At 39.3% G+C, this 24,128-nt stretch overlaps 1 protein-coding gene across 1 annotated transcript; it reads left to right on the plus strand.

Annotated features, from left to right (window-relative positions):
• Positions 1-316: 316 nt before the first annotated feature.
• Positions 317-2,099, plus strand: LOC145861682 (equistatin-like). Its single transcript, XM_082964533.1, has 5 exons — positions 317-353; positions 863-926; positions 1,571-1,702; positions 1,797-1,892; positions 1,976-2,099. The coding sequence occupies exons 2-4, from the start codon at positions 875-877 to the stop codon at positions 1,874-1,876; spliced, it is 264 nt and encodes an 87-aa protein (XP_082820659.1). The 5' UTR covers positions 317-353; positions 863-874; the 3' UTR covers positions 1,877-1,892; positions 1,976-2,099.
• The last annotated feature ends 22,029 nt before the right edge of the window (positions 2,100-24,128 follow it).

Consider the following 24,128-nt stretch of genomic DNA (forward strand, 5'->3'; position numbering starts at 1 on the left):
TTTTCTGTCCTGCTAATCATTCAAAATCTAACGAGTACTTTTGGGTGTCGGGGAAAATGTATGGAGTAAAAAGTACATTATTTTCTTTAGGAATGTAGTGAAGTGAAAGTTGAAATAAATAGAAGTAGTAAAGTAAAGATACCCCAAAATACTACTTAAGTAGTACTTTAAAGAATTTTTACATAAGTACTTTACACCACCAGCTAATGGCCGACATCGGGATCTCTTGTTGGGTTAATGAGGCAACTAGTCACACCTGTGACAGATCCTTTAAAAGGAGAGGTGGAAGAGGTAGACCATAACTCACAGACAACAGAGAGACAACCAGTGAATCCCTTGGAAGAGTGCAGAAGGTGAGCTTGTGATATTATTTAGTAGACTTGCTGCCTCTCAAATGGCACGTTAATCTTATGTGGCCCTGGTCAAGTGTAGTGCACTATATATGACCCCCCTGAATTTAAGAGCATAGACTAATAGTTACCTTTGTAGTGAATAGAAGTCTCTGTCAAGATCTAGTCTGCTTCCCCTTCCCTGCGTAGTGCACTGTGGGCCCTCGTCAAAGGTGGTTCACTACATAAGGAATGAGGAGCCATTTGGGAAGGATTCATATTCCTGTGTGCCAGGCTCTTCAACCACATACAATAGATTAGATGATACCTGAATTTTAGTGGAAGAATCGTAGCGCGCCGTGTTGCCGATACTCGCTTGTTGGGGTCCTCAGGACTGGGTTTAGCAATTGTTGCATAAGTTTTGTACTTAACACAGGGTTTCCTCAACCTCTCCTCTAGTACCCACAGCCATTCCAGATGATTTAAAATGCTCAACTAATCTCGCTCTTGTTCGCTCTCTCTCTCTCTCTCAGGAGACTATCACCATGGCGATATTGACCATCATTCTGCTTGTTAGCACAGCTTTTGCTCTGGGAGGTAAGAGTGATGTACCTCACACTTACTCACCAACATTTGAATAAAAACGTTAGTGGGTGTTGATCTGTCCTATTCACACACGTACGTATTAATGTTTTGTTTCATAACCAGTTGTCCCTTGGGCAGCCATTATCAACCGTGACACTGGAGAGAAGGTTGTCTTGCTCAAGGGCACATAGACAGATATTTTAACTTGACATTCAGGGATTAAAACTAGGAACCTTTGTGTTACTGGCCCAACTCTCTAACCGCTAGGCTACCTGCCACTCCTCTTGTTCCAGAGATGTATATTGGTGTCTAGATGCTGGACTGAGGTATTCTGATATGAATGGTTTGATCATTCAACTGGATGTATGATTGGATTGTCAGGAAGTAACACTGACACAACTTACCCCCACTTTCAGTCTTAGTTTCATCAGCTGTTATACAAAAGACAGAAACTGAATTGACTGCACAGGGCTTTTAAACAAGTAGCGCAATTTCAGTATTTAGCCAGGAAGTACCTAGGTTACATCTGAAATGGAACATATTCCGTATAAAATACTTCTGACCAGGGCCCATATGGGACGCAACCCAAGATTCCGGCATGCATGTGCTGCAATGTTATGTCCACATTACAATCAATCTATGTTACCTGTGTCCAGATGCTACGTTACGACCCATGACCCCCTGTGAGCGTGCTAGATATGCCGCGACACATGGCCCAATTGGAGCCTACATCCCCACGTGTGACGCCGCTGGACGATACACCCCTAAGCAATGTTCGGGCTCTACAGGTTAACACGGACGCACATATACACACACTAAATTCTCCAATTCAGTTGAATGTTACAGTAAATATTGTATGTGCAACATGTCTATTTCTGGTAGGTTACTGTTGGTGTGTGACCACTACTGGACAGAAGATTCAGGGTACGGAGACTCCACCAGGCACTGCTATCAACTGCTAGCAACTGTTCCACCAAGGTGTGTGTATATACATACTCATTCACTAAATGTTATTTCTTTGCAGCTGATTCTGGATGTTAATGTTTTTTGTCTAATTGTAGATGAAAGGCGTTGGAATGAAGTCTTTGAAAAGACGGACAGTTGTCTTTACTGTACGACAGGAACTGATTCACGCCCCATATAAATGCATGAAGAAATCCAGAGATTAAACTGTTGATTTACTTACTTTATTGTTGGTGTGATTATCTGAACCAGTCCATTTCTGGGAAATGGAGGAAGGAGTAGGACTGTATTACCGGCAGTTACAAGAAATGAAGGCAGTCAAATTCCACGTGACCATTTAGTAATTAGGCTTCTCCAAGCTCTGATGCTGGTGATGGTCATTAGTTGCCTGGTACTCAGCACTCTATTGTCCCTCTAATCACTCTGACATCAATGCAAATGTAAAACATTTCATGAGCTCATGTTGCGCAACATTTCTATAACCTATGCAATTGTCTGAGAACTGCCTCATGGCTTCTATTAGAAAGAGGATCCCATCAGCTTTCTATAGGTTAGATCTACTATATTTGCAGTACCAGTCAAAAGTTTGAACACACCTACTCATTCCAGGGTTTTCATCTAATATTTTCAACTATGACATAACACATGGAATCACATCTTAAACCAAAATATATTGAGATTCTTCAAAGTAGCCACCCTTTGCCTTGACAGCTTTGTACACTCTTGGCATTCTCTCAACCAGATTCATGGAATGCATTTCAATTAACGGGTGTGACTTAATTTGTGGAATTTCTTTCCTCAATGCGTAAGAGCCGATCAGTTGTGACAAGGTAGGGGTGGTATACAGAAAATAGCCCTATTTGTTATTTTAAGCCCAAGAACAGCTCAATGCAAAGAGAAACAGCCCATTACTTTAAGACAGGAAGGTCAGTCAATGCGGAACATTGCACTTAAAGAAACGTTCAAAGTTCTTAGTCTCAAAAACCAAGAGCTACGATGACTCATGAGGCTCACCACAGGAAAGGAAGACCCAGAGTTACCTCTCTTGCAGAGGATATGTTCAATAGAGATACCAGTCTTAGAATATGTGTTTCACAGAGTTCAAGTAAGACACCTCAACATCAACTGTTCGGAGGAGACTGCGTGAATCAGGCCTTCATGTTCGAATTGCTGCCAAGATACTACTTTCCGGAACAGACTATGGGAGGTGCACAGTACTACATGGAACTCTATTCCACATCAAGAAACTCATGCCAGCAGTAAGATTAGATTTAAAAAAACGGAGAAAAATACACTGAAGCAACACATGCATACAAACACACGATAACATACACCCATGTACGCTTGGATTTTGTGTTATAGATATGTGGTAGAGGCCTGAGGGCACACACTTAATATGTTGTGAAATCTGTTATGAATGTATGGTAATGTCTTTAACCTGTTAGGGCTAGGGGGCAGTATTTGCACGGCTGGATAAAAAAATGTACCCGATTTAATCTGGTTACTAATCCTACCCAGTAACTAGAATATGCATATACTTATTATATATGGATAGAAAACACCCTAAAGTTTCTAAAACTGTTTGAATGGTGTCTGTGAGTATAACAGAACTCATTTGGCAGGCAAAACCCTGAGACATTTTCTGACAGGAAGTGGATACCTGATGTGTTGTATTACCTTTAAACCTATGCCATTGAAAAACACAGGGGCTGAGGAATATTTTGGCACTTCCTATTGCTTCCACTAGATGTCACCAGCCTTTACAAAGTGTTTTGAGTCTTCTGGAGGGAGATCTGACCGAACAAGAGCCATGGAACGATGATGGCCCATTAGACACCTGGCGCGCGAGTTCATGTTGGGTACCCTCGTTCCAATACGTTATAAAAGAGAATGCATTCGTCCACCTTGAATATTATTCATGTTCTGGTTAAAAAAGGCCCTAATGATTTATGCTATACAACGTTTGACATGTTTGAACGAACGTAAATATATTTTTTCCCCTCGTTCATGAAGTGAAGTCCGGCGGGCTTAGATCATGTGCTAACAAGACGGAGATTTTTGGACATAAATGATGAGCTTTTTTGAACAAAACTACATTCGTTATGGACCTGTGATACCTGGAAGTGACATCTGATGAAGAGAATCAAAGGTAATGGATTATTTACATAGTATTTTCGATTTTAGATCTCCCCAACATGGCGGCTAGTCTGTATCGCAACGCGTATTTTTCTGGGCGCAGTGCTCAGATTATTGCAAAGTGTGATTTCCCAGTAAGGTTATTTTTAAATCTGGCAAGTTGATTGCGTTCAAGAGATGTAAATCTATAATTCTTTAAATGACAATATAATATTTTACCAATGTTTTCTCATTTTAATTATTTAATTTGTGGTGCTGACTTGAATGCCGGTTATTGGAGGGAAACGATTTCCTGAACATCAACGCCACAGTAAAACGCTGTTTTTGGATATAAATATGAACTTGATAGAACTAAAAATGCATGCATTGTCTAACACAATGTCCTAGGAGTGTCATCTGTTGGAGATTGTAAAAGGTTAGTGCATAATTTTAGCTGATTTTATGGTTTTGGTGACGCCTGTCTTTGAATTGGCACAACATTACACACAACTCTTGTAAATGTACTGTCCTAACATACTCTAAATTTATGCTTTCGCCGTAAAACCTTTTTGAAATCGTAAAACGTGGTTAGATTAAGGAGATGTTTATCTTTCAAAGGGTGTAAAATAGTTGTATGTTTGAAAAATTTGAATTTTGACATTTATTTGGATTCAAATTTGCCGCTCTTGAAATGCACCTGCTGTTGATGGAGTGCACCACGGGTGGGACGCTTGCGTCCCACATAGCCCATAGAGGTTAAATCCTTTCAGTCTGGGAAAATCCCAGGGCTTGATGGCATACCGGTAGAGGTATATCAAGTTTTTTTTGTTATATACTAAAAGCTCCATTGTTAGATTTGTTTTAACTACTCCTATAGAAATGGTAGTTTGTCAGGTATTCAGCAGGAAGGTCTGATTTCTCTATTATTAAAACACTACCCAGATGGCAAATATAAAGACCCAGTCTATCTAAAAAACTGGAGGCCCCTTACACTTCAATGTTGTGATGTAAAAATACTAGCAAAATGCATAGCACTCAGAATTTAAAGGGTTTTACCTGGTATTGTTCATCATGATCAGACATTTTTTTTTACATGGACGATACATTGGAGATTATATACGACAACTACTAGACATAATAGAACATCATGAAACGTATAATAAGCCAGGAATGGTATTTATAGCGGATTTTGAAAAGGCATTTGATAAAGTAAAACTGGATTTTATTTATAAATGCCTGGATTTTTTCAATTTCGGCAATTCTCTTATAAAATGGGTAAAAATAATGTATAGCAACCCCAGGTGTAAAATAACGGCTACTTCTCAGAGAGTTTTGAATTGTCAAGAGGAATAAACAAGGGTGTCCGTGGTCACCATATCTATTCGTTATGGCCATCGAAATGTTAGCTATGAAAATCAGATCCAATAACAACATTAGAGGATTAGATATCCAAGGTTTAAAACAAAGGTGTCCATGTATTTCGATGGCTCAAGTTTTAAATTAAGTCCGCAAGCTAGATCTCTGCAATGTGTCATTGAAGATCTAGATAACTTTTCTGTACTCTCTGGACATAAACCTAATTATGATAAGTGTTCAATATTATGTATTGAATCCTTCAAAAATTCGACTTTTACATTATCCTGCAGTTTACCCATAAAATGGGCTGATGGTGAAGTGGACATACTCAGTATTCATATCACAAAAGATATAAATAAGCTCTACACAATGAATTTCAAAATAGAATGTGCCCATCTATATAATGAATATGAATTGGGTGGGTTGAGATTATTCAACATAAAAGCACTAAACCTCTCTCTAAAAGCTTCACTCATTCAAAGGTTTTACTTGAACCCTATATGGTTCTCAAGTAGATTACTAAGAAAAGCTCATCCATTGTTTAAAAATGGCCATTTTGCCTTTGTGCAGATTGCCATGTCTCATTTTCGATTAATTGAAAATGATACTTTTTTCAAAGTATCTCTCTTTTTCAAACAAGCATTGCAGAGCTGGCTACAAGTTCTATGTCACCCCCCTGAAAAGATAAAACAAATATTACAACACATATTATGGCTGAAGTCAAATGTGCTGGTTGATAAAATACCTGTATTTATGGGAAATATGTTTGAACAGGGTATTTTGTTCATAAATGATATTGTAAATTGGAATGGTAGAATTATGGCCTTCATGGAGTTATCAGAACTGTAAGGAAAGGTCTGCTCAATCCAAGAGTACAACCAATTGATTACAGCATTACCCCAAAAATGGAGGAGGCAAGTGGCAGCGGGAGGAGGTAGGGAACTGGTCTGTCTGCCCAACATAAAGGATCAAAACTTGCGGAGGAATAAAAATAGCATAAATAGGAAAGTATACCAGTTTCATTTGAGGACCAGGATGTTGACAACTGCGCCATACAGATTGCAAAATAGTTGGGAAGAGATTTGAGTTGATATATGAAACACAAGATTCAAGACTTCGTGCTTTTCAGCTAAAATGATTATATAGAATTCTTGCTACCAACAAAATGCTGAATATTTGGGTAATAAAATCATCGAAGCTCTGCAGATTTTGTTGTGAGGATACAGAATCAATAGACCATTTGTTTTGGTATTGCCCTCAGGTAGCCTGTTTCTGGTCTCAGGTTCAGGAATGGCTGAAAATGCAGTCAATTACTAATATACTAAAACTCTTAGTAAAAGTATTTATCTTCAACTCGCAATCTGTGGATTCTATTCGATTACATAGATTGATATTGTACGTTAAACATCACAGCATAGTTGAAAGATATGTGTTGCGTGGAAACCCGAAGTGGGTGGCCAGCAGAGATACATGGGATGGGCTGAGGGAAGCTGAGGGTTGGTATGTGGAATTGGAGACAAGTGGGAGTGGAGTTGCTGTGTGGGAGATAGAATGATGGTCAAAGATAAAAGTCCAAATAAAACATTTAAAAAAGTACATTTGAATGACACTAAGTGGCAGTGTTTTTACAACAAATGCCGGTTTGCCTGAGGCTGATGCCGTGCAAGTGTTTGTGAACATGCATATACACACACTCTCATTCAAATAAACACATACATGTAATAGTGCCAGACATGCACACAAACATTTACAGTTGGCGTTGCTGTTATGATTTAATTGTCCTTGATATCCTTTGTTTTAAATTGCGTTGTTGTTTGCTGTTTTCTTCTGTCTTTTCCTTTTTTCTCTCTTTAGTTCATTCTCATGGTTGTTGGTGCATTGGGGGGTTCTTGGGGGTGGGGAATGGAATTAATTGTATTTTTTATTATTTTCTTCCTGGGGGGGCTGTGGGAGGGGTCTCGAATGGTTGAGGGACAGCTATTGGGGAACTGTGGGGGGGATATTGGAGGGTTCGGGATCAAGTTTTTGGCCTGGTGGTAGATCGGCCAACATTACATTTACATTTTAGTCATTTAGCAGACACTCTTATCCAGAGCGACTTACAGTAGTGAATACATACATTTCATTTCATGCATTTTTTTTTTGTACTGGGAATCGAACCCACAACCCTGGCATTGCACACACCAAGCTCTACCAACTGAGCCACAGGGAGGGCTCAACATGCCCTTGAGCAGAGAATTGACCCTGGATGCTTCTGTGTGTCGCTCTGAATGGGAATCTGTTGGACGACTGGGATGATGTAGTTATTGAGCGGCTTCACTGCAAGTATATTGTATGTTTCGAATATTCAATAAAGTAAAAAAAAAATAATTAATAAAATATTTTAATAAAAAAGGACTCAGCCAATGCAGTATTTATTATGGATCCCCATTAGCTGCTGCCAAGGCAGAAGCTACTCATCCTGGGGTTCAGCAAAATCAAGGCAGTTATACATTTTAAAGACATTACCATACATTCATAACAGATTTCACAACATATTAAGTGTGTGCCCTCAGGCCTCTACCACATATCTATAACACAAAATCCAAGCGTACATGGGTGTATGTTATCGTGTGTTTGTATGCATGTGTTGCTTCAGTGTATTTTTCTCCGTTTTTTAAAATCTAATCTTACTGCTGGCATGAGTTTCTTGATGTGGAATAGAGTTCCATGTAGTACTGTGCACCTCCCATAGTCTGTTCCGGAAAGTAGTATCTTGGCAGCAATTCGAACATGAAGGCCTGATTCACGCAGTCTCCTCCGAACAGTTGATGTTGAGGTGTCTTACTTGAACTCTGTGAAACACATATTCTAAGACTGGTATCTCTATTGAACATATCCTCTGCAAGAGAGGTAACTCTGGGTCTTCCTTTCCTGTGGTGAGCCTCATGAGTCATCGTAGCTCTTGGTTTTTGAGACTAAGAACTTTGAACGTTTCTTTAAGTGCAATGTTCCGCATTGACTGACCTTCCTGTCTTAAAGTAATGGGCTGTTTCTCTTTGCATTGAGCTGTTCTTGCCATAATATGGACTTGGGCTTAAAATAACAAATAGGGCTATTTTCTGTATACCACCCCTACCTTGTCACAACTGATCAGCTCTTACGCATTGAGGAAAGAAATTCCACAAATTAAGTCACACCCGTTAACCTGTTAGGGCTAGGGGGCAGTATTTGCACGGCTGGATAAAAAAATGTACCCGATTTAATCTGGTTACTAATCCTACCCAGTAACTAGAATATGCATATACTTATTATATATGGATAGAAAACACCCTAAAGTTTCTAAAACTGTTTGAATGGTGTCTGTGAGTATAACAGAACTCATTTGGCAGGCAAAACCCTGAGACATTTTCTGACAGGAAGTGGATACCTGATGTGTTGTATTACCTTTAAACCTATGCCATTGAAAAACACAGGGGCTGAGGAATATTTTGGCACTTCCTATTGCTTCCACTAGATGTCACCAGCCTTTACAAAGTGTTTTGAGTCTTCTGGAGGGAGATCTGACCGAACAAGAGCCATGGAACGATGATGGCCCATTAGACACCTGGCGCGCGAGTTCATGTTGGGTACCCTCGTTCCAATACGTTATAAAAGAGAATGCATTCGTCCACCTTGAATATTATTCATGTTCTGGTTAAAAAAGGCCCTAATGATTTATGCTATACAACGTTTGACATGTTTGAACGAACGTAAATATATTTTTTCCCCTCGTTCATGAAGTGAAGTCCGGCGGGCTTAGATCATGTGCTAACAAGACGGAGATTTTTGGACATAAATGATGAGCTTTTTTGAACAAAACTACATTCGTTATGGACCTGTGATACCTGGAAGTGACATCTGATGAAGAGAATCAAAGGTAATGGATTATTTACATAGTATTTTCGATTTTAGATCTCCCCAACATGGCGGCTAGTCTGTATCGCAACGCGTATTTTTCTGGGCGCAGTGCTCAGATTATTGCAAAGTGTGATTTCCCAGTAAGGTTATTTTTAAATCTGGCAAGTTGATTGCGTTCAAGAGATGTAAATCTATAATTCTTTAAATGACAATATAATATTTTACCAATGTTTTCTCATTTTAATTATTTAATTTGTGGTGCTGACTTGAATGCCGGTTATTGGAGGGAAACGATTTCCTGAACATCAACGCCACAGTAAAACGCTGTTTTTGGATATAAATATGAACTTGATAGAACTAAAAATGCATGCATTGTCTAACACAATGTCCTAGGAGTGTCATCTGTTGGAGATTGTAAAAGGTTAGTGCATAATTTTAGCTGATTTTATGGTTTTGGTGACGCCTGTCTTTGAATTGGCACAACATTACACACAACTCTTGTAAATGTACTGTCCTAACATACTCTAAATTTATGCTTTCGCCGTAAAACCTTTTTGAAATCGTAAAACGTGGTTAGATTAAGGAGATGTTTATCTTTCAAAGGGTGTAAAATAGTTGTATGTTTGAAAAATTTGAATTTTGACATTTATTTGGATTCAAATTTGCCGCTCTTGAAATGCACCTGCTGTTGATGGAGTGCACCACGGGTGGGACGCTTGCGTCCCACATAGCCCATAGAGGTTAAATCCTTTCAGTCTGGGAAAATCCCAGGGCTTGATGGCATACCGGTAGAGGTATATCAAGTTTTTTTTGTTATATACTAAAAGCTCCATTGTTAGATTTGTTTTAACTACTCCTATAGAAATGGTAGTTTGTCAGGTATTCAGCAGGAAGGTCTGATTTCTCTATTATTAAAACACTACCCAGATGGCAAATATAAAGACCCAGTCTATCTAAAAAACTGGAGGCCCCTTACACTTCAATGTTGTGATGTAAAAATACTAGCAAAATGCATAGCACTCAGAATTTAAAGGGTTTTACCTGGTATTGTTCATCATGATCAGACATTTTTTTTTACATGGACGATACATTGGAGATTATATACGACAACTACTAGACATAATAGAACATCATGAAACGTATAATAAGCCAGGAATGGTATTTATAGCGGATTTTGAAAAGGCATTTGATAAAGTAAAACTGGATTTTATTTATAAATGCCTGGATTTTTTCAATTTCGGCAATTCTCTTATAAAATGGGTAAAAATAATGTATAGCAACCCCAGGTGTAAAATAACGGCTACTTCTCAGAGAGTTTTGAATTGTCAAGAGGAATAAACAAGGGTGTCCGTGGTCACCATATCTATTCGTTATGGCCATCGAAATGTTAGCTATGAAAATCAGATCCAATAACAACATTAGAGGATTAGATATCCAAGGTTTAAAACAAAGGTGTCCATGTATTTCGATGGCTCAAGTTTTAAATTAAGTCCGCAAGCTAGATCTCTGCAATGTGTCATTGAAGATCTAGATAACTTTTCTGTACTCTCTGGACATAAACCTAATTATGATAAGTGTTCAATATTATGTATTGAATCCTTCAAAAATTCGACTTTTACATTATCCTGCAGTTTACCCATAAAATGGGCTGATGGTGAAGTGGACATACTCAGTATTCATATCACAAAAGATATAAATAAGCTCTACACAATGAATTTCAAAATAGAATGTGCCCATCTATATAATGAATATGAATTGGGTGGGTTGAGATTATTCAACATAAAAGCACTAAACCTCTCTCTAAAAGCTTCACTCATTCAAAGGTTTTACTTGAACCCTATATGGTTCTCAAGTAGATTACTAAGAAAAGCTCATCCATTGTTTAAAAATGGCCATTTTGCCTTTGTGCAGATTGCCATGTCTCATTTTCGATTAATTGAAAATGATACTTTTTTCAAAGTATCTCTCTTTTTCAAACAAGCATTGCAGAGCTGGCTACAAGTTCTATGTCACCCCCCTGAAAAGATAAAACAAATATTACAACACATATTATGGCTGAAGTCAAATGTGCTGGTTGATAAAATACCTGTATTTATGGGAAATATGTTTGAACAGGGTATTTTGTTCATAAATGATATTGTAAATTGGAATGGTAGAATTATGGCCTTCATGGAGTTATCAGAACTGTAAGGAAAGGTCTGCTCAATCCAAGAGTACAACCAATTGATTACAGCATTACCCCAAAAATGGAGGAGGCAAGTGGCAGCGGGAGGAGGTAGGGAACTGGTCTGTCTGCCCAACATAAAGGATCAAAACTTGCGGAGGAATAAAAATAGCATAAATAGGAAAGTATACCAGTTTCATTTGAGGACCAGGATGTTGACAACTGCGCCATACAGATTGCAAAATAGTTGGGAAGAGATTTGAGTTGATATATGAAACACAAGATTCAAGACTTCGTGCTTTTCAGCTAAAATGATTATATAGAATTCTTGCTACCAACAAAATGCTGAATATTTGGGTAATAAAATCATCGAAGCTCTGCAGATTTTGTTGTGAGGATACAGAATCAATAGACCATTTGTTTTGGTATTGCCCTCAGGTAGCCTGTTTCTGGTCTCAGGTTCAGGAATGGCTGAAAATGCAGTCAATTACTAATATACTAAAACTCTTAGTAAAAGTATTTATCTTCAACTCGCAATCTGTGGATTCTATTCGATTACATAGATTGATATTGTACGTTAAACATCACAGCATAGTTGAAAGATATGTGTTGCGTGGAAACCCGAAGTGGGTGGCCAGCAGAGATACATGGGATGGGCTGAGGGAAGCTGAGGGTTGGTATGTGGAATTGGAGACAAGTGGGAGTGGAGTTGCTGTGTGGGAGATAGAATGATGGTCAAAGATAAAAGTCCAAATAAAACATTTAAAAAAGTACATTTGAATGACACTAAGTGGCAGTGTTTTTACAACAAATGCCGGTTTGCCTGAGGCTGATGCCGTGCAAGTGTTTGTGAACATGCATATACACACACTCTCATTCAAATAAACACATACATGTAATAGTGCCAGACATGCACACAAACATTTACAGTTGGCGTTGCTGTTATGATTTAATTGTCCTTGATATCCTTTGTTTTAAATTGCGTTGTTGTTTGCTGTTTTCTTCTGTCTTTTCCTTTTTTCTCTCTTTAGTTCATTCTCATGGTTGTTGGTGCATTGGGGGGTTCTTGGGGGTGGGGAATGGAATTAATTGTATTTTTTATTATTTTCTTCCTGGGGGGGCTGTGGGAGGGGTCTCGAATGGTTGAGGGACAGCTATTGGGGAACTGTGGGGGGGGATATTGGAGGGTTCGGGATCAAGTTTTTGGCCTGGTGGTAGATCGGCCAACATTACATTTACATTTTAGTCATTTAGCAGACACTCTTATCCAGAGCGACTTACAGTAGTGAATACATACATTTCATTTCATGCATTTTTTTTTTGTACTGGGAATCGAACCCACAACCCTGGCATTGCACACACCAAGCTCTACCAACTGAGCCACAGGGAGGGCTCAACATGCCCTTGAGCAGAGAATTGACCCTGGATGCTTCTGTGTGTCGCTCTGAATGGGAATCTGTTGGACGACTGGGATGATGTAGTTATTGAGCGGCTTCACTGCAAGTATATTGTATGTTTCGAATATTCAATAAAGTAAAAAAAAATAATTAATAAAATATTTTAATAAAGAAGGACTCAGCCAATGCAGTATTTATTATGGATCCCCATTAGCTGCTGCCAAGGCAGAAGCTACTCATCCTGGGGTTCAGCAAAATCAAGGCAGTTATACATTTTAAAGACATTACCATACATTCATAACAGATTTCACAACATATTAAGTGTGTGCCCTCAGGCCTCTACCACATATCTATAACACAAAATCCAAGCGTACATGGGTGTATGTTATCGTGTGTTTGTATGCATGTGTTGCTTCAGTGTATTTTTCTCCGTTTTTTAAAATCTAATCTTACTGCTGGCATGAGTTTCTTGATGTGGAATAGAGTTCCATGTAGTACTGTGCACCTCCCATAGTCTGTTCCGGAAAGTAGTATCTTGGCAGCAATTCGAACATGAAGGCCTGATTCACGCAGTCTCCTCCGAACAGTTGATGTTGAGGTGTCTTACTTGAACTCTGTGAAACACATATTCTAAGACTGGTATCTCTATTGAACATATCCTCTGCAAGAGAGGTACCTCTGGGTCTTCCTTTCCTGTGGTGAGCCTCATGAGTCATCGTAGCTCTTGGTTTTTGAGACTAAGAACTTTGAACGTTTCTTTAAGTGCAATGTTCCGCATTGACTGACCTTCCTGTCTTAAAGTAATGGGCTGTTTCTCTTTGCATTGAGCTGTTCTTGCCATAATATGGACTTGGGCTTAAAATAACAAATAGGGCTATTTTCTGTATACCACCCCTACCTTGTCACAACTGATCAGCTCTTACGCATTGAGGAAAGAAATTCCACAAATTAAGTCACACCCGTTAACCTGTTGGGGATCCCCCCCCTTCGTCTCAATTTCTGCCTGAAGACATACCCAAATCTAACTGCCTGCAGCTCAGGCCCAGAAGCAAGGATATGCATATTCTTGGTATCATTTGAAAGGAAACATTCTGAAGTTTGTGGCAATGTAAATTTGAATGTAGGAGAATGTAACACAATAGATCTGGTAGAAGAAAAGAGAAAGAGCATACATTTTCTGTTTTGTTATTGTTGTAGCATCATCTTTCAATGTAAAAGAAATGCCAAACAGTCAGATAGGATGCTGGGGACAATTTAGTTGGAGAACACATGAGGGCAACTGTAGTTGTGCAAAGTTTCAGATTGATAACTTAAAAAATGAGTGAGCTACATGACATTTAGCATGAAGTCACCCAGGTGTCCCACACAAGTTTCCCTAATGTGTCCAAGTGGCCGAATTGGTGAAGTGATATTTTTATGCCACTAACTATATACAACATAACAATATGCAATTGTATCATAAAAAAAAACACTTTTTATAAAAATGTGGCACTTTTTTATTTTTTATAAATTTTTATGCAAATACCTATAAAATATTTTTTTGTAAAAATGTGCAGAGGTTATTGGTCAGAAAAGAGTTGTCAAAAGAAGGTACATTTTTAGTGCAAATAACTATATACAAAGTAAGAAAATGCTAATCCAACAATTTTTGGAATGAAAGTGTGCAAAAAACATTGGTCAGAAAAGCTGCCAAAAGGTACATTTTTTGTGCAAATAACTATATACAAAGTAGGAAAATGCAAATGTGCAAAAAACATTGGTCAGAAAAGCTGCCAAAAGGTACATTTTTATGCAAATACCTACACAAAATGCCCCCCCAAAAATAAAACAATATTTACAAAAAAAAGGTACATTTTTATGCAAATACCTACACAAAATGCCCCCCAAAAAATAAAAAAATATTTACAAAAAAATAACAGTGGTAGGTAGACCCTTGGAAGACCCTCAGTCCTCTACACAATATTCCGCTGCTCGTGCCATGTCCCATAGCAGTCCCTTTCTGATGTAAAGCACAGGCAAACCGAACATGTGTTGCAGGTGATGGGGGACTTCATGCGGCAAAGAACACAACGCCGCCTCCATGCTGTGGCCTTTTGGCCCGGAGGCACATTCATCCCTGCTGTTATAAACTTCGGCATGTGAACACTACTGGCGGCCGGAGTATAGGGGGCAGGGGTAGAGGGGGCAGAAGGTGATGCAGTTGACTTTGTGCTGTAGTCTGCAAGCTCCTGGATGAGCTGCTCCCTGAAGGCTAGCTGGGAGATGGGGGGCTGTCCACAGCTCTTAGCCATTTCCTTCTGGAGTATGAAGGAATTGACGACAGCAATGTCGATGAAGTGATAAAACAATGTCTTGTACCATTTCATGGTCTTGTGGAGAACATTGTAATATCCGATCAGTGCGTCTGAAAGGTCCACACCTCCCATGCCCTTGTTGTAATCCTTGATAGCCGCAGGAATGGGGACATGTTTTGTGGCCCATTCCCCAGTAGCGCCCTTCACACGCCTAACGACGTGATCGCCACTGAAGGACTTGTGGATAGTACTGCACATCACCACCTCTCTGGTATCCATCCACTTCACGAAGAGCAGGCCATCTTGGCGAATCCATCGTATCGCTCCCCGCTCAGCCCGCTTAGGCATGTCATTCACCTTCGTCTTCGGAAAACCCACTCTGTTGGACCGAATGGTGCCACAAGCCCACACATTCAGCTTCCTGAGGTCTGTGAAAAGGGCAGGGCTTGTGTAAAAATTGTCCACAGAGTTTGTAGCCACTCCCCAGAAGTTTAAAATCCAACAGATCCATCACAGAGTCATAACTCAGTCCCTTACCGGTTGCAAAAGAGCTTTTCCCCTCATAAACAAAAAAATTGCAGGTGTACGCACACACAGAATCCGCCAAAACAAACAGCTTGTATCCCCATTTTGTTGGTTTGTTCCGCATGTATTGCTTTAGACTGATTCGGGCCTTTGAGGCTACCATCCTCTCATCAATTGACAAGTTCTGGGCGGGCTGAAAATAAGTCTTGCAGGCCTCAACCATGCTGGGGTAGAGAGGTTTGATTTTACATAGCTTATCAAACTTTGCGGTGCCTCTCCTCTTGTCATTGGCCTCATCAACTTTAGGGTCACTGATGTGAAGCGCCCGTAAGATATATAAAAACCTTTTACAGGACATCACAGTGGGTGGGAAAGGCAGTTGATAGAGCGGGGATGTTTTCCAGTAAGCCTTGAGGGATTTCAGCTTCACCAGCCCCATGTAAATTACAATTGAAAGGAAGCAGAAAAGCTCTTGCATGAAAATGGGCTTCCATGCATCTTTCTTGCCTGCTAGCTTTTTTGCTCCATACTTGTTGGTGTTGCACACAAGTGAATCAATAACTGACGGGGTGAAAAACAGCTGAAATAGTTGAAGGGGGCTGTACTTCGCTGTCATGTCCAGTTGTGGCCCAGGCTGCCTTTTCGGCCAAAATACTGGTGGAACTTGATCTTCATCCTCCACCAGCACAGTGTGCCAACGCTCATCTACCTCTCTGCCAGCAGGTTCCACGGTTCCCTTCCTCCGCTTATTTGACTTCTTCCCACCTCGAGAGGGCCGGGCGGGGGTAGGTGTGGCGCCAGAGACAGCAGGTCTCTGGCTGGACGAACCAGCTTCATCGGGGGATGGGCACCTTGACACCGGGGGCTCCCAGTCAGAGTCGCTACCACTGAAAGAAAACATTTCAAAAAATATTTGTTATATATGAGCCTTGTATCATCACGTAAAATAAACACATGTTCTACCCCATTCTATTTTTATAAAAAATGTAATGCATACATACACACACACATTCACCCAAACAAACACATAGGTTATGGGTCATATAGAGCAGTCACTATGGTCAAGTGCTGTTTCATTCAACTATGACCGTTGTGGGCCTGCCTGCCTGCCCTCCCCCAACAGTGGCCATGTGCTTTTTTGCTGTTCTACGACCCCATTCTATTTTTATAAAATATGTAATGCATACATACACACACACACACTCACCCAAACAAACACATAGGTTATGGGTCATATAGAGCAGTCACTATGGTCAAGTGCTGTTTCATTCAACTATGACCATTGTGGGCCTGCCTGCCTGCCCTCCCCCAACAGTGGCCATGTGCTTTTTTGCTGTTCTACGACCCCATTCTATTTTTATAAAATATGTAATGCATACATACACACACACACACACATTCACCCAAACAAACACATAGGTTATGGGTCATATAGAGCAGTCACTATGGTCAAGTGCTGTTTCATTCAACTATGACCGTTGTGGGCCTGCCTGCCTGCCCTCCCCCAACAGTGGCCATGTGCTTTTTTGCTGTTCTACGACCCCATTATATTTTTATAAAAAATGTAATGCATACATACACACACACATTCACCAAAAACAAACACATAGGTTATGGGTCATATGTAATATATAGAGCAGTCACTATGGTCAAGTGCTGTTTCATTCAACTATGACCGTTGTGGGCCTGCCTGCCTGCCCTCCCCCAACAGTGGCCATGTGTTTTTTTGCTGTTCTCCCCCAACAAATTACACAAAAAAACTATTTTGCCAAAAAATTACAACTTATTTATATTACAAACAATGGCATTCGTACTCACCGATCCAGAAGAATGTCCTCTCCCTGTAGAAACAGTTCTTCAGCTTCCGAATCAAAGCTATGGCTGGATGACGAGTCATCGTCAAGCAAATATTCGGTCTCACTTTCTCTATCCATTTCTTCTAAAATTTGCAAATCAGTAAAGTTAACCTTAGACTTCGCTTTTCCAGATTTCATCGCCATGATATTTTCTTTGGAATCGCTAAAAATCGCTGAAACTACTCTTCACAAAATACAACTGTGCGTAACGGTGTAAGCCTGCAACAAGTCGGATCTTCAAGAACGAATGAAGTTCGTTACGCGTGCATTTACTGATAAGGGCTGGTGTTCCAACCCATAACCATCCCATACTGGCTTTACCCTCAGCTCATTGGCTATCTACCAAGCAAGATTTCAAAAAAATCTATGACCATTGGACAAAAATACTGTCAATCAACAAAACATCGCGAATATTATTGGTGCGTAATGACGTCATTGCTCGTTGTCTTCAAATCAGATTATCTCGGTCAATATGCCCCACAAAAAAAAAACAGCAAGTTTGGCTGTGTTACAAACATCCAGAGGATTGCAACGAAACCAACCATGACTAGATACACGTCTGCTTAGTGTGTGTAATTAGACCAAACGCATCGTCAAAAGTTGATAGACACAGAATTCACGACACAAGCGGTTTACAAAATGTTTCGTGTTAGGCTATAGAAATGGATTTTATCAAAGAAAACGGCACTTCATTTGATCACTGGGACCGCCAGGATGAGAAATAAGAGCAAGATATCAAAATGTATGTCATATTTTTACCGTCGGATGTGAATGTGTCATACCTGTCATGGCAGAAAAAGTTTGTTGTTGTTTTTCGCTCTTCTCAAAGAAAAGCATGCAATTTTATCTCTGTATTAGCTATTTTAAATCGGACAACGGAGTTTGATTACCAACATTCTAATCTTTTGAAGGGTGTAAGACACATGTATTTTCAAGAATGGTTAATGTCATATTTCGCCGGATGTTGTCAAACAATCCCGATACCGGGCTTAAGACATTTTGGTAACCTGTTAGGGCTAGGGGGCAGTATTTGCACGGCTGGATAAAAAAATGTACCCGATTTAATCTGGTTACTAATCCTACCCAGTAACTAGAATATGCATATACTTATTATATATGGATAGAAAACACCCTAAATTTTCTAAAACTGTTTGAATGGTGTCTGTGAGTATAACAGAACTCATTTGGCAGGCAAAACCCTGAGACATTTTCTGACAGGAAGTGGATACCTGATGTGTTGTATTACCTTTAAACCTATGCCATTGAAAAACACAGGGGCTGAGGAATATTTTGGCACTTCCTATTGCTTCCACTAGATGTCACCAGCCTTTACAAAGTGTTTTGAGTCTTCTGGAGGGAGATCTGACCGAACAAGAGCCATGGAACGATGATGGCCCATTAGACACCTGGCGCGCGAGTTCATGTTGGGTACCCTCGTTCCAATACGTTATAAAAGAGAATGCATTCGTCCACCTTGAATATTATTCATGTTCTGGTTAAAAAAGGCCCTAATGATTTATGCTATACAACGTTTGACATGTTTGAACGAACGTAAATATATTTTTTCCCCTCGTTCATGAAGTGAAGTCCGGCGGGCTTAGATCATGTGCTAACAAGACGGAGATTTTTGGACATAAATGATGAGCTTTTTTGAACAAAACTACATTCGTTATGGACCTGTGATACCTGGAAGTGACATCTGATGAAGAGAATCAAAGGTAATGGATTATTTACATAGTATTTTCGATTTTAGATCTCCCCAACATGGCGGCTAGTCTGTATCGCAACGCGTATTTTTCTGGGCGCAGTGCTCAGATTATTGCAAAGTGTGATTTCCCAGTAAGGTTATTTTTAAATCTGGCAAGTTGATTGCGTTCAAGAGATGTAAATCTATAATTCTTTAAATGACAATATAATATTTTACCAATGTTTTCTCATTTTAATTATTTAATTTGTGGTGCTGACTTGAATGCCGGTTATTGGAGGGAAACGATTTCCTGAACATCAACGCCACAGTAAAACGCTGTTTTTGGATATAAATATGAACTTGATAGAACTAAAAATGCATGCATTGTCTAACACAATGTCCTAGGAGTGTCATCTGTTGGAGATTGTAAAAGGTTAGTGCATAATTTTAGCTGATTTTATGGTTTTGGTGACGGCTGTCTTTGAATTGGCACAACATTACACACAACTCTTGTAAATGTACTGTCCTAACATACTCTAAATTTATGCTTTCGCCGTAAAACCTTTTTGAAATCGTAAAACGTGGTTAGATTAAGGAGATGTTTATCTTTCAAAGGGTGTAAAATAGTTGTATGTTTGAAAAATTTGAATTTTGACATTTATTTGGATTCAAATTTGCCGCTCTTGAAATGCACCTGCTGTTGATGGAGTGCACCACGGGTGGGACGCTTGCGTCCCACATAGCCCATAGAGGTTAAATCCTTTCAGTCTGGGAAAATCCCAGGGCTTGATGGCATACCGGTAGAGGTATATCAAGTTTTTTTTGTTATATACTAAAAGCTCCATTGTTAGATTTGTTTTAACTACTCCTATAGAAATGGTAGTTTGTCAGGTATTCAGCAGGAAGGTCTGATTTCTCTATTATTAAAACACTACCCAGATGGCAAATATAAAGACCCAGTCTATCTAAAAAACTGGAGGCCCCTTACACTTCAATGTTGTGATGTAAAAATACTAGCAAAATGCATAGCACTCAGAATTTAAAGGGTTTTACCTGGTATTGTTCATCATGATCAGACATTTTTTTTTACATGGACGATACATTGGAGATTATATACGACAACTACTAGACATAATAGAACATCATGAAACGTATAATAAGCCAGGAATGGTATTTATAGCGGATTTTGAAAAGGCATTTGATAAAGTAAAACTGGATTTTATTTATAAATGCCTGGATTTTTTCAATTTCGGCAATTCTCTTATAAAATGGGTAAAAATAATGTATAGCAACCCCAGGTGTAAAATAACGGCTACTTCTCAGAGAGTTTTGAATTGTCAAGAGGAATAAACAAGGGTGTCCGTGGTCACCATATCTATTCGTTATGGCCATCGAAATGTTAGCTATGAAAATCAGATCCAATAACAACATTAGAGGATTAGATATCCAAGGTTTAAAACAAAGGTGTCCATGTATTTCGATGGCTCAAGTTTTAAATTAAGTCCGCAAGCTAGATCTCTGCAATGTGTCATTGAAGATCTAGATAACTTTTCTGTACTCTCTGGACATAAACCTAATTATGATAAGTGTTCAATATTATGTATTGAATCCTTCAAAAATTTGACTTTTACATTATCCTGCAGTTTACCCATAAAATGGGCTGATGGTGAAGTAGACATACTCAGTATTCATATCACAAAAGATATAAATAAGCTCTACACAATGAATTTCAAAATAGAATGTGCCCATCTATATAATGAATATGAATTGGGTGGGTTGAGATTATTCAACATAAAAGCACTAAACCTCTCTCTAAAAGCTTCACTCATTCAAAGGTTTTACTTGAACCCTATATGGTTCTCAAGTAGATTACTAAGAAAAGCTCATCCATTGTTTAAAAATGGCCATTTTGCCTTTGTGCAGATTGCCATGTCTCATTTTCGATTAATTGAAAATGATACTTTTTTCAAAGTATCTCTCTTTTTCAAACAAGCATTGCAGAGCTGGCTACAATTTCTATGTCACCCCCCTGAAAAGATAAAACAAATATTACAACACATATTATGGCTGAAGTCAAATGTGCTGGTTGATAAAATACCTGTATTTATGGGAAATATGTTTGAACAGGGTATTTTGTTCATAAATGATATTGTAAATTGGAATGGTAGAATTATGGCCTTCATGGAGTTATCAGAATTGTAAGGAAAGGTCTGCTCAATCCAAGAGTACAACCAATTGATTACAGCATTACCCCAAAAATGGAGGAGGCAAGTGGCAGCGGGAGGAGGTAGGGAACTGGTCTGTCTGCCCAACATAAAGGATCAAAACTTGCGGAGGAATAAAAATAGCATAAATAGGAAAGTATACCAGTTTCATTTGAGGACCAGGATGTTGACAACTGCGCCATACAGATTGCAAAATAGTTGGGAAGAGATTTGAGTTGATATATAAAACGCAAGATTCAAGACTTCGTGCTTTTCAGCTAAAATGATTATATAGAATTCTTGCTACCAACAAAATGCTGAATATTTGGGTAATAGAATCATCGAAGCTCTGCAGATTTTGTTGTGAGGATACAGAATCAATAGACCATTTGTTTTGGTATTGCCCTCAGGTAGCCTGTTTCTGGTCTCAGGTTCAGGAATGGCTGAAAATGCAGTCAATTACTAATATACTAAAACTCTTAGTAAAAGTATTTATCTTCAACTCGCAATCTGTGGATTCTATTCGATTACATAGATTGATATTGTACGTTAAACATCACAGCATAGTTGAAAGATATGTGTTGCGTGGAAACCCGAAGTGGGTGGCCAGCAGAGATACATGGGATGGGCTGAGGGAAGCTGAGGGTTGGTATGTGGAATTGGAGACAAGTGGGAGTGGAGTTGCTGTGTGGGAGATAGAATGATGGTCAAAGATAAAAGTCCAAATAAAACATTTAAAAAAGTACATTTGAATGACACTAAGTGGCAGTGTTTTTACAACAAATGCCGGTTTGCCTGAGGCTGATGCCGTGCAAGTGTTTGTGAACATGCATATACACACACTCTCATTCAAATAAACACATACATGTAATAGTGCCAGACATGCACACAAACATTTACAGTTGGCGTTGCTGTTATGATTTAATTGTCCTTGATATCCTTTGTTTTAAATTGCATTGTTGTTTGCTGTTTTCTTCTGTCTTTTCCTTTTTTCTCTCTTTAGTTCATTCTCATGGTTGTTGGTGCATTGGGGGGTTCTTGGGGGTGGGGAATGGAATTAATTGTATTTTTTATTTTTTATTATTTTTCTTCCTGGGGGGGCTGTGGGAGGGGTCTCGAATGGTTGAGGGACAGCTATTGGGGAACTGTGGGGGGGATCTTGGAGGGTTCGGGATCAAGTTTTTGGCCTGGTGGTAGATCGGCCAACATTACATTTACATTTTAGTCATTTAGCAGACACTCTTATCCAGAGCGACTTACAGTAGTGAATACATACATTTCATGCATTTTTTTTTTGTACTGGGAATCGAACCCACAACCCTGGCATTGCACACACCAAGCTCTACCAACTGAGCCACAGGGAGGGCTCAACATGCCCTTGAGCAGAGAATTGACCCTGGATGCTTCTGTGTGTCGCTCTGAATGGGAATCTGTTGGACGACTGGGATGATGTAGTTATTGAGCGGCTTCACTGCAAGTATATTGTATGTTTCGAATATTCAATAAAGTAAAAAAAATTAAAATATTTTAATAAAAAACGACTCAGCCCACGCAGTATTTATTATGGATCCCCATTAGCTGCTGCCAAGGCAGAAGCTACTCATCCTGGGGTTCAGCAAAATCAAGGCAGTTATACCTTTTAAAGACATTACCATACATTCATAACAGATTTCACAACATATTAAGTGTGTGCCCTCAGGCCTCTACCACATATCTATAACACAAAATCCAAGCGTACATGGGTGTATGTTATCGTGTGTTTGTATGCATGTGTTGCTTCAGTGTATTTTTCTCCGTTTTTTTAAATCTAATCTTACTGCTGGCATGAGTTTCTTGATGTGGAATAGAGTTCCATGTAGTACTGTGCACCTCCCATAGTCTGTTCCGGAAAGTAGTATCTTGGCAGCAATTCGAACATGAAGGCCTGATTCACGCAGTCTCCTCCGAACAGTTGATGTTGAGGTGTCTTACTTGAACTCTGTGAAACACATATTCTAAGACTGGTATCTCTATTGAACATATCCTCTGCAAGAGAGGTAACTCTGGGTCTTCCTTTCCTGTGGTGAGCCTCATGAGTCATCGTAGCTCTTGGTTTTTGAGACTAAGAACGTTTCTTTAAGTGCAATGTTCCGCATTGACTGACCTTCCTGTCTTAAAGTAATGGGCTGTTTCTCTTTGCATTGAGCTGTTCTTGGGCTTAAAATAACAAATAGGGCTATTTTCTGTATACCACCCCTACCTTGTCACAACTGATCGGCTCTTACGCATTGAGGAAAGAAATTCCACAAATTAAGTCACACCCGTTAATTGAAATGCATTCCATGAATCTGGTTGAGAGAATGCCAAGAGTGTACAAAGCTGTCAAGGCAAAGGGTGGCTACTTTGAAGAATCTCAATATATTTTGGTTTAAGATGTGATTCCATGTGTTATGTCATAGTTGAAAATATTAGATGAAAACCCTGGAATGAGTAGGTGTGTTCAAACTTTTGACTGGTACTGCAAATATAGTAGATCTAACCTATAGAAAGCTGATGGGATCCTCTTTCTAATAGAAGCCATGAGGCAGTTCTCAGACAATTGCATAGGTTATAGAAATGTTGCGCAACATGAGCTCATGAAATGTTTTACATTTGCATTGATGTCAGAGTGATTAGAGGGACAATAGAGTGCTGAGTACCAGGCAACTAATGACCATCACCAGCATCAGAGCTTGGAGAAGCCTAATTACTAAATGGTCACGTGGAATTTGACTGCCTTCATTTCTTGTAACTGC

This window comes from Salmo salar, chromosome 18 (genome assembly GCF_965601325.2).
Source record: "Salmo salar chromosome 18, fSalSal1, whole genome shotgun sequence".
Taxonomy (NCBI): Eukaryota; Metazoa; Chordata; class Actinopteri; order Salmoniformes; family Salmonidae; genus Salmo; species Salmo salar.